Genomic DNA, 16,298 nt, shown 5'->3' with positions numbered 1-16,298 from the left:
ATTAATAACCCATTTAAAAGCCTTATTTTTCTGAGAAAGAGAACTTGAACTGTATTTATAGGGAAGGTCTGGGCATCGGGAGGGCCTGCTGTCAGCCTCAGGCTCTTGCTCGACTGTGTGAGTGAGTGAGGGGACGCAGCCCGGCAGCAGTCGGCGGGACAGGTGGGCTGGGGGCAGCGCTGCCTCCAGACCTTTTCTTCTTTATGACTTTTTTGGGGGGAACGTTGGACACCCCCACCTCTATCCCCCACTGAAACCAGTTGCTGCCTCTTAGGAGAGAGTCTGGGTCCATCCAGAACATTCCAGAGCATGCTTGTTTCTCAGGGATCCTCCGTGTGGTGCTGGGGATGCAGCCCACAGCCTTGCGCACGGTGGGTAGGTGCCCTGGGCCCTAGGGGTGTCCTGCGCCCCATCAGGGACCATACTGATAGTGCTTCCTCTCCTGCAGATGGACGGCCCCTCTACGTGCTCAGGCTGGGGCAGATGGACACTAAAGGCCTGGTGCGAGCCCTGGGAGAGGAGGCCCTGCTGCGATACGTAAGTGCTGGCCAGGGACCTGCTGCCCGCAGGCCTGCCTGGGCTTAGAACTCTCCTGGCCTGTGTTGCCTTTGCAGTTAGAAAGGGACAACCTGACACGCAGATTCCAGAAGGGACACAGGAGTTCTGGAAACGTTCTAGCTCCGGGTCCTCAGTGCGGTAGTCAGTGTGTCCCCTGCAGAGGTCACTTTGCCTCCACTCTTCTCCGAGTGCCCCGCATGCCAGGCCTCTCTTGGGGTCTTTCCACTGGGTTTGTCCTGCCCCAAGCCACTGGCCAGCAGTGCACTTCCCTCCCCAGGAAGAACTAAAAAGCAGACAAACTTCTCAGGGCCCACCCGTGAACTCACCGCCCTCAAATGCCCACTGCTGTGTTCTGTTGGGGTTCCGCCAGTGCCCCCAGCGCGTGCACTCGTGCTTGCACACGCACACACGTAGATACGGAGGAACTTCTTCCAAGGGAGCACGTGTTGCTGCCCCTCGAAGGGCTGTCCGGCGGCGTGGGCCGTTCTGAGACCGCCATCACACAGCCCCCTCCTGCTGTTCAGGTCGCCCGTTCTGAAGACACATCCCAGCATGGTGGCTCCCTGGAGGGTGGCACTTCCTCTCTCCTGAGAGTGGGGTCCTTCTCCTTGGTGGCGCTGTGCTCGCTGTGCACTGCGGGACGGCTCCTGGGACCCCTCGGCCAGCTCGCTCACCTGCAGCGCGCCGGGCTGTGTACCTGGTGCAGCTTGCCATGCGATCTGACCTGCCCGCTCTCGCCTTCCCGCCAGGTTCTCTCCATAAACGAGGAGGGCCTGAGGCGCTGCGAGGAGAACACCAAGGTCTTCGGCCGGCCCATCAGGTGCGGCAGGGCTCCTTCCTTCCTATTGATGGCCTGGATGAAGTGTTTCTAGTCGGGGTTAGAACCAGAATCCAGTAGTCCACTGTTTTCCAAGGGGTTCCAGAGGTGGAGAGTGGATGGACGTTCATTAGGCCCGGCCCAGCTGTCAGGGCAACCATAGCGGGGCCCGGGTGGCCTGTGCTGTTGGCCTCCGGGTCTGGGACCCGGGCGCCCAAATTCCCATGTTCCCGAGCTGGCTTCTGGATACTATGAACTTTGGTGAAAATGTGCGTGATGCAGAGTCCTCGTAGGAGGGTGTAGATGGCTCCAGAGCACAAGTTCCACCGGACAGGGACTGCAGGGGCCCATTCACTGCCGCGTTCTCGACTCCTCAGAAGGTGCGCGACTCAGTAAATACTTGTTGTCGGATAGCTCACTGCAGTTCAGACGCGGTGTGTGTTAAAATGCCAGATGGGCGCCCTGTTGACCGCAGGTGAGGGAACGGCTCAGCACATCTTGCTCGCTTGCCACTGAGTGTGTCTGAGAGGCGCTTTTATTTGCTGTCAGCCATTCGCTGATAGCTTCAATATTCAGGGTGGGTCCTACAACGTTGAACCTATGTGCTTTATACAAGTACACATGAATAGAGATCTTAGCACTGTGATTTTTAAAAACTGGTATATAAGCCAGTCACAGTAGTTTGTGCCTGTAAACCCAGTGATTTGGGAGGCTGAGGCAGGAGGATTGCAAGTTTGAGGCCAGCCTGGGCAACTCAGTGAGGCCCTATCTCTAAATTTTTTTAAATTCTAAAGAAGGACTGGGGCTTAGCAGTAAAAGCACCTCTGAATTCAGTGACCATTACTGCCTAAAAAAGGCAACAAAACAAAAAACCTGATGTATGTTTGGAAATGACTATAAATGACTGTTTTATAATATTGAAAGAAAAAAATTGAATGTAGGACGCACTTGCTGAGCGTGCTGTCTGTTGAATAATAGCATGTGCAGGCACAGAGTCATTCATAACACCGTCTCACCCTCCCACACCGTCTGCAGCTCCTGGACCTGCCTGGTGGACCTGGAAGGACTCAACATGCGCCACCTGTGGAGGCCGGGCGTCAAGGCCCTGCTGCGGATCATCGAGGTGGTGGAGGCCAACTACCCAGAGACGCTGGGCCGCCTCCTCATCCTCCGGGCACCCAGGGTCTTCCCAGTCCTCTGGACACTGGTGGGTGTGGGTGACGTTCTGCAGTGATGTGCCTTTTTGAAGGCAGGTACATATGCACTTGCTGCTCGTATCTGTGCCCTTAAGTCTCAGCTCGTTAGGATGAAGCAAAACAACATGTAAAGGTATAAACTCACATTTTTTAAGGAGGAAAGAAAAGCAGAATTTTCCCAAGTGTCCTAATGCTGTGCAAATAGATATTACAGAAAATATCAAACTTTTAATCTTTGAAAAATCAGATAACAAAGCAAATCAGACACCCTGGTCTTCTCTGCTACTCACAGGTTAGTCCCTTCATTGATGACAATACCAGAAGGAAGTTCCTCATCTATGCAGGAAATGACTACCAGGGTCCTGGCGGCCTGCTGGATTACATCGACAAAGAGATCATTCCCGACTTCCTGAGCGGGGAGTGCATGGTATGAATCAGGAAAGGAGCTGCACGTTCTGCTCCTTGGGACGTAGAAGAGGTGGCATTGGTTTGCACAGATGATCTCAGGACTCGAGTTTGGATTTCTTGGGTTTTGCCTGTCATCTTTGCCCTGAGGTTGAACTGAGAAGAACCATTTAGCTAATTGCTGGTAATGCACATTTCTTCATGTGAAATGCTAACGAGAATCTTTTTGGAATCTCTTGCAAGTACAGCTTGCTTTATTAACACAGCCATGAGTGAATCAGATCTTGTAACTGTTGTAGAAGAGCTGTATGTTTTTTAAAAATAACTATTAAAACATTGACTCATCTGGGCACAGTGACTGAGCAACTCAGGAGGCTGAGGCAGGAGGGTCACAAGTCCAAAGCCAGCCCTGGCAACGTAGTGAGACCCTGTCTCAAAATAAAAAAACAAAGCAAAATAAAATTTTTTAAAAGGGGCTGGAGATATGGCTCAGGGGTGAAGCACCCCTGGTTCAAGCCCAGCACCAGAAAAGTAAAACATTGACTGAGGGCTGACAGCGTGGCTCAGGGAACGAGCTCTTGCCTGGCGTGCAGAAGGGCTTGGGTTCCGTCCTCAGCACCACACACAAAACAAAACCAATCAAAGCAGCACTGAGTCGACTCTCAAGATTGCTTCCTTGACAATACCTAAACCAGGATAGTACTTTAAAGTGGAAAACTGAAAGGAACTGGTTCTCTTTTGTGTAAGTTTGGGGTTTTAAGAACATGAGGTGCAGGATAATCAGCCAAAGGCTCTGGGTGCAGCCCCTGTGCTCTGCTGCAGGGGCAGAGGGGCAGGAGCCTGGAGGCCCAGGAGAGGCCTGAGGAGCCGGAGCTCCCCAGCTCTGCTGGACTAGCTCTGGGGTGCACAGTAGCTGCCGAGCGAGCAAGGGATTGAGGCTCACATCAGAGGAAGGCTCTCCGGGCACCTTCACACCATGGTCACCCTTTTGAGATGTGCACACTCTGGGTTTGACTCATTTAGCCTAATGGATTGAGCTGTCAGGGGACTCTTTGTGAATGGTTAGAGAAATTTAGGAAGCCCAAGAGTTTAGCTCTCAGCTCATCAGTTCCACTTAAAGGAAGTTTCAGGTACCATCACACCACAGTGCAAGAGCAAGTAAGTTACAGGGCCTAACTTAGCAGGTGCCCCTGAGATCACACCATGGGGTCAGGTTTGTGGAAACCTGCAGACTGCTTTCATTATAAAAAACTAAGCATCTTATAGCCAGGCGTGGTGGTGCACACCTGTAATCCCAGGAACTCAGGAGGCTGAGGCAGGAGGATCTCAAGTTTGAGCACTAAGCAACTTGGTGAGGCCCTGTCTCAAAATAAAAAACAGAAAGGGTTCAGTGGTGAAACCCCTGGGTTCAATACCTGGTGCTAAAACAAAACAAAGCTGGAGGAGGATACTGGGCTCGGCAGATCACAACTGCCCTCGTCACCCCTTGTCGCCTAGATGTGCTCACAGTGGAGTCCATGTTAGTGGAGCTGTCTGAGCTCTGCCTTACAGGGCCCCTGCATGTCTCCTGTGCAGTCGCTCAGGCCAGTTGTTGGAGAGAAGCTGCTCTTGGTGCTGGAGGGTCACTGGTCACCCAGTGTTCTCTGATGTGCTGTCCCCTGGGGCCAGTTCTTCCGCTCGCACTGCAGGGGGGTACTAGTGTTTGCTGTCTGTGTAGTGGCCTCCTGGGGCTGATGTTGCAGGGAGGATTTGGATTTTATGAACTTGCTCATGAAGCTATTGTATCAAGGACTTGCCAGTTGTCATCATCAGACAGGAGAGTCAGGGTATGTATAAATGCTAACTTGGCCTGTTTCTTGCAAATTCAAAAAAGTTGTCCTTTATTGACTGATGGCGTAGACCAATCATTCAACCTCGCTTATGGAGGAAGCTTTATTCATTGGCTATAATCAATTATAAATCCAATCATTTTTTTTTGTGGTGCTGAGGATTGAACTGAGTCCTCATGTGTGCTAGGCAGGTGCTTTATCATTCAGCTATAAAACCAGCCCCAGTTATGACTTTATATTAAAAATAATGCCCATAGCTGTTAGGAGTAAAACTTCTTAATGTGTTTCCTTTGCAGTGCAATATAAATTCTTTTAATTCCTATGTAAATCAGCTGTAGTAACTGAGTCCAGTCCCTCCTGCATATTATTAGTGTGAGTTCTGGGATAAACCATCTTCAAATTGCTCACATTTATGCAAAGTAAACTCATGTGCTTAAGTGGTTTTTCAAAGTGGTTGGCAAACTGCATAGAGTACTTTACAGCCTCCAGCACGCTCGTTTTCTAAACCGCTTCAGGAGCCCTGGTCCGGGCGAGGCGCAGCCCGTAGGGAGGCTTGGGCTGTGGGCCTGGTTCTCACTGCTGTGTTTGCATTTCCAGTGTGAAGTGCCAGAGGGTGGACTGGTCCCCAAATCTCTGTACAGGACTGCGGAGGAGCTGGAAAACGAAGACCTGAAGCTCTGGACCGAGACCATCTATCAGTCCGCAAGTGTGTTCAAAGGAGCCCCCCACGAGGTACTCCTCCCGGGACTGCCCCCGACCCGTCCCCGGCCTTGCTGCCCTTTGGGCTTCAGGTTTTGCTGAGAGCTGCCACTCTGTCTTTTGTGAACGTGGACGTGGAGGAGCGGGTCTCTCAGGTGGAGAATCCTGTTTGAACAGAGAGCCTTGAAAGGGACCTGGTCTTTGACCTGTTTGCTGGAGACCCTCAAAGCAGACTCGGAGGACAAGTCTGTCCTTGTCTGAAGATTGTTTTCACTCTTGAATTTGGCTTATCGAATGGTCCCTTTGAACAGGCTTCACTTGCTGCTTTTCCTTGAGTTACTTTTGGTTATTTAAGTTTCTCTGAGTCAGTGGAGTACGGAGCGAGCACATCTCTGTTTTCCCTTCTTGCCGTCACACGGGTGCAGAGGCCAGTGTCCCTGCACAGCACTGCCCCCGACCCCATGTCTGTCCTAGAACAGTGCAGGTGATGTGAGTTGAGGAGCCACGCTGACCACCCTTTGCTCCCCACTGGGGCGAGGTCGTGGTCTTGGGCCCTGACCGGAGGCAGCACTTCACTTGAGGCGGCATTGGGCCAGAATGGAGTGCGGTCCTAGCCTGGGTGGTGGCCAGGGGCTGACCCCTTTCTGCTTTGCCATGGTGACTCCCTGGCTCAGCCACCTGCTGGCCGTCGTTGCTAGCGGTTGACCAGACCCTAGTGGGCAGGTGGTGAGGGAGGCCATAACCGTGGTTTGAACAAGCAGAAGAAGCCTGACGTGCCCCTCATCCTGTCCTGGGGTGCGGGGTGGGGGGCCCATTTGGTGTTCCTTGGTGTGCTTGTCCGTTAGAAAGCTTGGGCTCAGTGGGCTCCTGCTACCAAGGCTGCCTAGGCAGGTCCCAGCAGTGGGCACTCGCACTCTGCTTTGGGAGTGAGGGACGTGCGGGTCAGTCCAAGGCAGGACCGCCCTGGGCACAGCAGGGAGGAGGGTGCTCCTTCAGGCCATCCAGAGGGGCCTGCTAGTGTGGGAAGTGTGGCCGGGGAGGAGCCAGTGCTGAGGGGCCAGCCTCCAGGGAGCAGTGGGTTCTGCAGCGGGAGCTCTGTGCCCCACGCCCCTCCCCACAGGGCCTTGAAACCGTAGCTTTGATGGCCCTGCTGGGGAGCTGCTGCTGCCGGTGCAAGTCCAGGTGCTGGATGGACACTCACACCCAAGGCCGCCGTCCCCATCACAGCCCCTCTCTTCCCACCCAGCACTGCTCACTCCTTTCTATGGGCCCCCTGCCTACCTGGTGCTGGGCGCAGCCCCCACACTCCCCCTGCTGTCCATCCGGCCTCTCTTCCCCGGGCCTTGCTGCTCACAAGCCCAGTGCAGCCCCCAGAGCCCCTGCGTCCAGTCTGCAGGCTTTCTGCCTGAGGTTGGAAAGACCTCAGGGAGCTGTCTGGGTGCTGTCCTGGGCACCTGGACTGTGCCTGCAGAGCACAAAAGCACAGTGGCTCTCAGGCACACAGCGTGCAGCAGGAGCCATGGCGGGAAGGAGGGAGTGGGCCCGGGAGGCTTGAGTGACCTGGGTGAGGAGCACCGTCCAGTCGGTCCATCCCACCCCTCCCCAGCACACGCCTCTGGGCCCGAAGGCCCCTGGGGTCACTCCTGTCGCAGCGTGTGCAGGGCCTCGTGCATGCAGATGGAGTAACTCTACCGCCTGTTTTTCCAGATTCTCATTCAGATTGTGGATGCTTCTTCAGTGATCACTTGGGACTTTGATGTGTGCAAAGGCGACATTGTCTTTAACATCTATCACTCCAAGAGGTCGCCTCAGCCACCCAAAAAGGACTCCCTGGGGGCCCACAGCATCACTTCTCCAGGCGGAAACAATGTGCAGCTCATAGACAAGGTCTGGCAGCTGGGCCGCGACTACAGCATGGTGGAGTCGCCTCTGATTTGCAAAGAAGGAGAAAGCGTACAGGTAACGTCCACGTCCATGGTGCTGCCCAGGGGCCACCCTCTCCGCAGTGTGTCTCTGCGTTACCCCAGCCCGGTGGCTGTTTGTGGAGGCCAGGGCGTGCTTGGCTACCTGGTCCGGAGACTCGGGAGTCCCGATGGGTCCCAGGTTGGTCCAGGAGCTCGCCCTGCGCAGGGGCTCTGACAGCAGGACTCGCCGCAGTGCTTTCGGGCTTCCCCAGGAGTGCCTGCACAGGGGTCAGTCTGGAAGGAGGGAGGTCTCGTGCCCACACAGCTGGCCTTCAGGTGACACGTGCTCAGATGCCACTCCACAAGTCGCGCTTGTCCTCAGAGGAGAACTGTCGATGGGGCAAGAGCCTGTTGCCAAGCAGGCCGGTTCACATCCGGATGCCCTGCGGCTCAGCTCACCCTCCTGCCGTCCTCTAGTAGAGGCAGCTCTCCGGGTGCCTCTGGCGTTCTGTGGTAGAGTCCTGATTTGCAGGGTGACCATTGGGAGGTGTGTCCCTGTGGCCTTCCCAGCTGCTGTCGGAGACCTCAGAGCAGGACTGACAGCAGGTGGGAGGGTGTCGGGGAACCCTGTCCAGGTGATGATGTTAGTCCTTCCCTGCCCTCGAGAGGGCCACTAGCCACTTTGAATTCTGATGAGGCTGGGAGACTGCCCCTTGGGCCCTTGTGGGACCCATTTTGGGGTAGGGCCTCAGCGGGGAGTCCTCAGCCCGACCCTTGTTCCAGGGCTCCCACGTGACCAGGTGGCCAGGCTTCTACATCCTGCAGTGGAAGTTCCACAGCATGCCGGCCTGCGCAGCCAGCAGCCTGCCCCGGGTGGACGACGTGCTGGCCTCCCTGCAGGTCTCCTCTCACAAGTGCAAAGTGATGTACTACACAGAAGTGATCGGGTCCGAGGATTTCAGGTCTGCGCTCCCCTCCACGCAGGAGGCTCCATCCGGGCTGTGTGCAACAGGGACAGTGGGTCTCGGGCTACTCAGGGAGCAGTGTCGGGCTCCTTCCTCGACTCCGAGTCTGCACAGCTGCAGTGGGGGAACGTCGGGACAGAGCAGCCTTTGCTTAGTGCGTGACGTCAGCCGTGTGTAGGCCGTGGGAAGCCGTGTCCTCTGGGTAGGACATGTGCCGACGGGGTGGGGGTGGCACAGAGGGGACAGGGTGGGTGGGAAGCCCGGCAGGCAGTGTGGGCAGGCGGGCAGCTGCAGCTGGTCCTCACCTCCTCCCCTCCCTGTCTGTCTGCAGAGGCTCGATGACCAGCCTGGAGTCCAGCCACAGTGGCTTTTCCCAGCTGAGCGCCGCCACCACCACCTCCAGCCAGTCTCACTCCAGCTCCATGATATCCAGGTAGTGCCGCGAAGCCTGTGCCCAGCGTGCAGAGGGGACAGCCGCGCCTCGACAGCCGCTGTGCGCGGCCGCCCACGCAACGTTGTGCAGACTCCTCTCGCCCTCTAGGTAGCGCTAGCTCTCCAGATGGCAGACATAGTCACGCCATCCCAGAGCTGTCGACAGGTAGTCTTGACTCTGACCCTAACCTTGACTCGATAGCCATAGATTTTGTATTCAGCGTGCACAAAGTCAAGCCTGAGCACAAGGGCTCTCTTGAAAGAAAAGTAGCTTATGTACCCGTTAAGAGATCGACTTCGTCTCAGATGTTGATGCAAAAAATTTTTCCAACAAGCTCCACCTTGTCCACTAGTGAGTGACTCCCGTGGCCTCCGCAGAGACGCGCCCACCTCTCGCAGGGAGCAGAAGCCTCCGCTCTCCCCACGCTGCACCGCAGCCCTCGTGCTCGCTGTGAGTCGAGATGGTCGGTGGAGCCTCCTCTGAGGACTCGGGCAGCCCGGGAACACCTAGTTCCAGGGCCCATCTGCTTGTTCCTGAGGGGGCCGGAGGTCCAGCAGGGCTCTCAGGGGCACCCAGCAACTCCAGGAGAATGCCACCATCATTAAACATTGCTTCCTCTCCTCCTTCTCAAATCTTTCCGTATTTTTCGAGCAGAATTTTCCTGTCTGTGAACTTGGTGGGGGTGCTTTCCCTCTCCCTCCCCCTCCCCTCTCCCTCTGGGTGCTGGTCCTTCCACTGCGGGGAGGACGTTCTGTGCTCAGTGCCACCCCTCCCGCGTGCTCTGGCAGCTCGCTGTGCTCGGCCACGTCCGCTCCGGCCGTTCCTTAGAGGGTGTTCTGGAAGCAGCCGCGTTGCTGTTTCAAGGCTGTGGGCAGTGAGAGTTTTGGCCACCTGCAGGCTCCCACGCGGCCACTTCAGGAGGGCCTGGGCGTGTAAGTGGAGACTGGTTGTGTGTGCAGGTGCAGTGTGTGCAGGTGGCGGCAGGTGACGGTGTGGACGGGCAGCTGGACACTCGGTTGAGTAGCGAAGGAGCCCTCGCAGGGCCCAGTGGAATAGGAGATCTGTTTGTTTCTTACGTTTTCTTCTTGATTTCCAGCTACAAAACATGCTTTGTGTTTTGCAGGCTCCCATTTTCCCCCCCAGTTTTTAAAGAGGAAAGCAAGTGTGAATCTGTCCAGAAGTTGTGTAGATTGATCTCCGTGATAAGGCTGCGCGACGTGTGTTTTGTGTGTGGCAGGGGCTTTTAAAATGTGTGCCAAATGCACACAGCCTTCACTGTGTGCACCAAAGGCACATAAGTCCTGAATCGTGACGTTTTGATGTCAGCCCGCGGCATTGAGTGAGTGGCCGTGTGACCAGAGAGCTGTGTGGAGGCTGGGCGTGCACCCCACAGGCAGTGACAGGCAAGCCCGGGAGACTGAGCTGCCCCACTCCTGACCAGGTGGGCGCCTCCAGCTCCTGCACCTGTGCACCTGGAGACACACCTGGGCTGTCCCTTGGGCCCAACTGCCCTTGCCCTGTGAAGGAAGCTCCCTGGCACCAAAGCCCCAATCCCAGAGCATGGCAGGGCTGGCCAGCGCTGTGTGGAGTCAGAGCTTCCCGTCTCCAAGTTACAAGGACCTGAGGGTGGTCCCTTCTCTCTCCCCCTCTCTCTCTCTCTCTGTCTCTCTCTCTCTGTCTCTCTGTCTCTTTGTCTCTCTCTCTGTCTCAGATGGCGATTTTGCTGACAGCTGTCAAGAAAATGCTTCTCACCAGTCCACACGTGCCCAGAGATGTTTCTAGAGCATTGAATTGCAGCCATGCCCCCACCCCAGGCTGAAGACGTGTTCCTTTTAGTTGGTTCACAGTGGCCCTGTTTCACCCCAGAGCTGGCTGCGTCTCTGAGACGTGAGAGCAGCACGGGTCGGCACCAGTGCCTGCACCCTCGGAGTGCGGCCACCTCGTTCTTGCGAGGGGCTGCAGGCACGTGGTTCCCTGTGCGACTGCGGGTCTCTCGACGGCTCGTGCCCTGCCACTCTTGAAATGCTGCTGTCCTTTCCCTCTTACAGTCCTGAAGATTTTCTTGGTTCTCTCTTCTATTACTAGTGTCTTAATTCACTTTCCTAAATTCATTATTTGCATATCAAAATTCCCTAAATGTTTTGTAAACATATTACCTCACTCTTGGTAATACAATACTGATAGTCTTTAAAAGATTTTTTTATTGTTATCAATAATAAATGTGAACTGTTTAAGAAAAGAGTGTCTTACTGTCAAAGTCTCTTTCTCTCTCTTTTTTTTTTTTTTTTTTTTGGTACTGGGGATTGAACCCAGGGAGCTACACCGCCAGCACTTTGTTTTTTATTTTGACACAAAAGACAGTGTCACTGAGGTGCTCAGGACCTCCCTGCGTTGCTGAGGCTAGCCTCTACCTGCGGTCCTCCTGCCTCAGCTTCCAAGTCCCTGGGGTTGCGCGTGCCCCACCGCACCCACTTCAGAGTCTCCCCGAGTGTGAAATTCACAGGAGACTGCAGAGGAGAGCGAAGGAGAGGGCTTCTGAGGCCAGGGGACCAGTGATCTGAAGGTCAGGGGAATGCTTGCCTCGGCGGGACGTGTGTAGGGGGAAGGATGCTGACCCAGCCCTTGTGAGCGAGGTGTGAAGAGGAAGCCAGCGCTGGCGATCCCTGGCATCTGGAAGAAGATGTGCCGTGTTCCTTCTTGATTTGGCCAGATCAGACGTAGCGGTCACGGTCGCTCTAGCAGGTGCCTCCAGAAATAGAACAGGCAGGTGTGGCCTGCCGCGGCCTGGGCTGCCTACCCCAGCTGCCCTGCCATTGGTGGTCTGCAGGGACCGCAGAGCCTGTGGGGCGCGGGGGCAGCCTGGGAACGCCATGGCAGCTTGCTAGGGCACAGAGGCTGGGGGTCACTCCCTCTCCGAGCTAGGGTCTGTCCTGGGGGACAGCTGAGGCGTCTGGCCAGCATGCAGGTGGGCAACGGGATGTGTGCTGCCGCCTGGTGACCTGGCTCATCCTGACAGGTGTGTCCACAGGCAGCCGACTTCCTGGCCTGAGTGGCACTCGCCGCTCACACAGCCAGGCTCCTGCAGAGGGACCGAGGGCTCTGGGAGAATTCTGCATGTTCCTCTGCTGTCGAGTCGGACCGACTTCTTCAGCCTGGGCTTAGTGGTCAGGTGCTCACGGTGAGAGCCAGAGGCCACATGGAAAGTGAGCACGTCTGTGCATTCCTTTCCTGCAGTCTCTTCACATCTGCAGAAAGTGTCACCTGAAAGGGCGTGTCCTGTGGTGCAGCCACGGGGGGCCAGCTCCCTACGAAGCTGGGGGCCCGAGCTGGCTTCCAGTCCCCGCGTGGTGGGGAGCCCTTCTCGTTCACGCCATGAAACAAACCAACCCAAACCAGCTTTGGAGTTAGGGCTGAGAAAGCCAGATGCTGGGAAGATGGTGGTGGCCACATCCCCACAGCCACACATGAGGCTGCAAGACCTAAACTGTAGGTGACCGAGTTGTGCACTTTAAAATGGCAAAAGCAGCCACCCTTCTTGTATGTTGCACAAGAAAAAAATCCTGTGGACGCAGTTTATGACAAAGCTAGGTGATAGGAATTCCCAGGAACCCAAGACCTTAAGATACTTGTGACCTGCAGGTTCTCAGCATTGGGGAGGAAGCAGGGGTTGGGCACTGTGGGTCTGACCACCTGTGTCTGCTCATCCGCGAGACTGGCCAGCAACTCTCCCTGGCGCCCCCATGGCCAGCCAGCACAGCAGCCCTGTGGACAGGTCTAGGAGGAGCACTCTGGCCCCGCAGGACCCCAAACTGAACTGCCACGACTCCCTCCTGGAAAAGTCCCCCACCCACCCATCCACCCCACCCTCAGGGATACAGACTGAGGAGGGGCCGAGCACAGGGTGGGGAGCACCTGGGAAGCAGACCCAGGGGTTCAGGTTCTCCACAGATAGAGAAGAGGGAGCTCTGAGCTGCAGATGCCGTCCTGAGCCCACCGTGTTCCAAAAGCCTGGAAATGCGCACGTGAAAACAAGCGTCCAGTGCTGTGGACATCAGCCCACTCAAAGCCCAGAAGGCGGCAGAATAACCCGGCAGGGAGGGCACACCTGCCAACAGTGATCCCCAGCGTTAAGACCTGGATTTTAAAAAGTGAACTGACATGAAGAAAATTACACCAGAGGTGGAAAACATGAGAATTAGAAAAACTCAGAAATGGGCTGGCAAAATAAAAAATGAGACAAGTGAACAAAATATAGGAATCTGAGACTAAATTAGAAGGAACACAGCAAAACCCAGCAGGTGGTACCTAGAGCAAGAGGGTGGTCTTCACAAATCGGGAGGAAAAACAGATGGACTTAGAAAGTGACGGCGTTGAAGATAAGCCACGATCGAAGCTGGGTGGTCGGAAGGAGCGAGACCCGAGAGGGACCACGATCAGGAAGTGTCTTCACAGGAGCGCTGGAGGCTCTCTCTCCCAGGGGGGCATCCCAGGGGATCTTGGAACCTTGAGGCAAAACTTGGGTGCATTTCTTCCCTCTTCAGGAGACATAGGTGACCGCAGGGGATGATACTAACACGTCACCAGGCTGCCCTGCAGCTCAAGAGCCCGTGAAAATGACCAGGCAGAACCCTGGCTGGGGTGAGCGCCTGGCGGGAGCCAGGGGGTATCGGGGAGAGAGGGCCCGCGAGGGCAGCACCCCGGCTTTCTGGAGCCTTCTCTCCCCGGGCTGGCCTCCTGTGTCCGTCACGTACCACCTCCTTTGGAGGGCAGGCTTCACAGGCTGGGACATCTGCTTTGTTTGGGGTTTTGCCCTGTCCAGGGCCCGCCCAGGAAGGACATGCCACAATCCCTGGGCAGTGGCAGGCCCTGGCCTTGCGGGCTCGACCCAGGTCTGACCTCATGCACTCCAGGGTCCTTGTCCTTGCTGGACACCTTCGCCCATCAAAGCACCTCAGCTGGCGCATTTTGTGAGTGTGTGACGAACACCATGCGGCCCAGCCTCAATCCATGAGGCGCTCGCGCCAGCGGGACCCATTCCCAGGTTTAGGGGGAACCAAAACAATTTCATGGACCCCTAACAATCCTGAACCCCGAGGAGGAGGCGGCGCTGCTCCTAAGGCTGGGAAGGAAGGACCAGCACCCCACAACTGTCCCCGGAGGGGAAGGGAGGACTGGCTGGCTGTGCCTCCACCACCCCACACTCAGATCTGGGGAAAGATGAGGAGAAGGTCTCTCCATGACGGGAAGGCCCCCCGCAAGCCCCTCCTGCCATGGGCATGGGTGTGAGGGAGGCGGGTCTGTGCCCACCTCTGCCCACCAGGATGGGCATGGAGCGCAGGCCTGCACAGTCCTGGAAGGGTCTGCACCCAGGCCGCCTTCGGAAGCTGGGGAATGCGGGGAAGGCGGTAGGAGAGGAGGGGTCCTGACTGTCGGGGTGGCAGCAAGCCAGCAGCTCAGGTTCCTGGGGACTCCTGCCCTTTGCTGGGCCCTCCTCCTGAAGGCCGCGTGTGCTCGCTCTTTGTTGGGACATGCAGTCCCCAGCCCGATCAGAGACTCAGGATCGCAAGGACCGACTGCTTCTCGGAGGCTTCAGGCTGGGGGGAGGAGCCTCTGTAGACCTTCATGGAGTTGACCTTGCCCTTTGACAGGGGCCCTGTGGTGTGGTCGGAAGGGGCTGGGGGCTGGAGGGTGTCGGGCCACAGCCCCATCCTGACCACCCACATTCTCTGTCCTGGCATTGGGGCTGGCAGAGGGGTCACTACAGTCTCACGAGCGCGGTGCCATTGCCCTGTGGGTCTCCCCTCTGTGCCTACCTGGCCCCTCGGGCCTGTCCTTAATGTCCTGCCTACACTAGCTCCACGCCCTTGGAGGGCTGGGGACAGAGCATGAGAAGAGGGTTTCCAGGAAGCCAGGCTGCCCTGGGTGTTAGAATGGATGGGCAGGGTCTGCCCTGCCTGGAGTTGCCGCCGGCCTGGGCAAGAGGGTACCAAGGGCAGGCTGGCGGGCCTCCCCAGGACCACCACCTCCTGCCAGGCTGGGCGCACCCCTGGGCTGTCCTGGGGCGCACCCCAGACGCTCGGAGACGAGCCAGGCCAGGGTAGACGTGTTCCTGAAAGAGCCGAAGGCCCGGGGAGCCCAGTGGGACTGGGCTGGTCTCCGTTTCCTGGAAGGGCCACGTCTGTGCGAGGATGTGAGCCCGCTGAGCGTCTGCGGCAGGCAGGCACTGGAGGCCAGGCCCTGGGCCCTGCTGCCTCCTGTCCAGCCTCCAGGCCTTCGCCTCTGCTGCATCCTGTGCCTGGAGGGCTGGGCCTCTGCAGAAGCTCTTCCACGTGACTTGGTGTGGGGCGGCTGCCTCCTTGTGTCCCTCTGTGCCCCACAGGCTCCTGTGCAGCCCAGTGAGGTTTGTGAGACGAGCTCATCTGAGTGTCGATTCTGGTCTGAAAGCTCCTTCAGGGCGAGGACAGGGGCCACTCCTGCAGCCTGGCGCTGCGGGCCCGGGGCTGCAGCCAGGTTGACTGGACGGCACAGGTGCCAGCTCCCCAGAGCCATCCCCTGGCCGCGCTGGACTCAGCCCCACCTGCACCTGCTTCCTCCCGGCCCAGCCTGTTACTGAGCCGGGGAAACTTCAGCACCTGCTGACAGCAGCCTGCCAGCCACAGGTGATTTCCTCATCGTGGACCCAGCAGACCAGACCCTCCTGAAGGCCTGCTGCAGAGCCTGGCAGGGGACCAGCCAGGTGGGGAAGGCGTCCTCAGCTGGAAGAGCCGCGGCCACCCCCCTGGAGCCCCAGCCCCAGCCAGCCCACCCTGGGCCTTGGGTTCCTCTTGGCCATTCTCCTCAGCCCGTTTCCACGGTGGCAAAGCCGAGATGGAGTTCATTTTCCTTCGGGCTCTAAACAAAAGCCTGCCCTTCATCCTGTGTTTACTGAGCACCAGGAATGGGAACAGGGATGAACAGCCCCCACCCCTGCCCTGCAGCAGCGTGCGGGCCGAGCGTGCATCTGATGGGACTGAGTGCCCAGGAGACCGCACGCCGGGCGAGACAGGATGTGCAGGGGAGGGCCCTCGCCCCTGTGGCCGCTCTGCCGCCCCCAGAGCTGTCTGAGCCTTGCTTCCCTTCCTGGGACTCAGCAGTCCTTTGCTGCTGGCCCAAGCAGGAACCAAGGGGGCCACCTGGACTGGCCCTGGGACATGGCGCTCTGCCTTCCTGAGCTGGGGAGGGTGTAGGGGCAGAGGTGCCGCCAGGACCCTGAAAGGTGAAACAGGTCTCCATGGCGACCCGGCCCTGCAGGATCCAGGTGGGGCTTCTGGATTGAATCCCTCCCTCGGTGGGCTGCAGATCAGAGGGGAGGCTTGGAGAGCGGGGTGAGCCCCAGTTGAGGGTGGTCGTTAGAGGGAAGTGTGGATAAAGCTGTGAGCACGCGTGGTGAGGAAAGGCCAGCACGGCAGGGTGTGTGGCAAGCTGCGGGGCCTGGGAGGACCAGCCCGGGAAT

At 57.3% G+C, this 16,298-nt stretch overlaps 1 protein-coding gene across 1 annotated transcript; it reads left to right on the top strand.

The window, feature by feature from the left end:
* The first annotated feature begins 294 nt into the window (after positions 1-294).
* On the top strand, positions 295-11,039 carry Sec14l1 (SEC14 like lipid binding 1). The gene is made up of 9 exons (XM_047546371.1): positions 295-537; positions 1,308-1,378; positions 2,411-2,582; positions 2,864-2,998; positions 5,403-5,537; positions 7,212-7,463; positions 8,192-8,370; positions 8,705-8,806; positions 10,518-11,039. Exons 1-9 carry the CDS (start codon positions 310-312, stop codon positions 10,531-10,533), a joined length of 1,290 nt encoding a protein of 429 aa, XP_047402327.1. The 5' UTR covers positions 295-309; the 3' UTR covers positions 10,534-11,039.
* Positions 11,040-16,298: the final 5,259 nt, after the last annotated feature.

Source organism: Sciurus carolinensis, chromosome 3 (assembly GCF_902686445.1).
Source record: "Sciurus carolinensis chromosome 3, mSciCar1.2, whole genome shotgun sequence".
Lineage (NCBI taxonomy): Eukaryota > Metazoa > Chordata > Mammalia > Rodentia > Sciuridae > Sciurus > Sciurus carolinensis.
The sequence above is the reverse complement of the archived record's forward strand: the minus strand, read 5'-3'. Positions and strand labels throughout refer to the sequence as shown.

Bases quoted from the DNA above. Each gene is read 5' to 3' on its own strand.
- Sec14l1 (XM_047546371.1), top strand. From the start codon at position 310: ATGCTTGTTTCTCAGGGATCCTCCGTGTGGTGCTGGGGATGCAGCCCA. The intron at 2,999-5,402 runs GTATGAATCAGG...TTGCATTTCCAG, and splicing joins TCCTGAGCGGGGAGTGCATG to TGTGAAGTGCCAGAGGGTGG. The intron at 8,371-8,704 runs GTCTGCGCTCCC...GTCTGTCTGCAG, and splicing joins ATCGGGTCCGAGGATTTCAG to AGGCTCGATGACCAGCCTGG.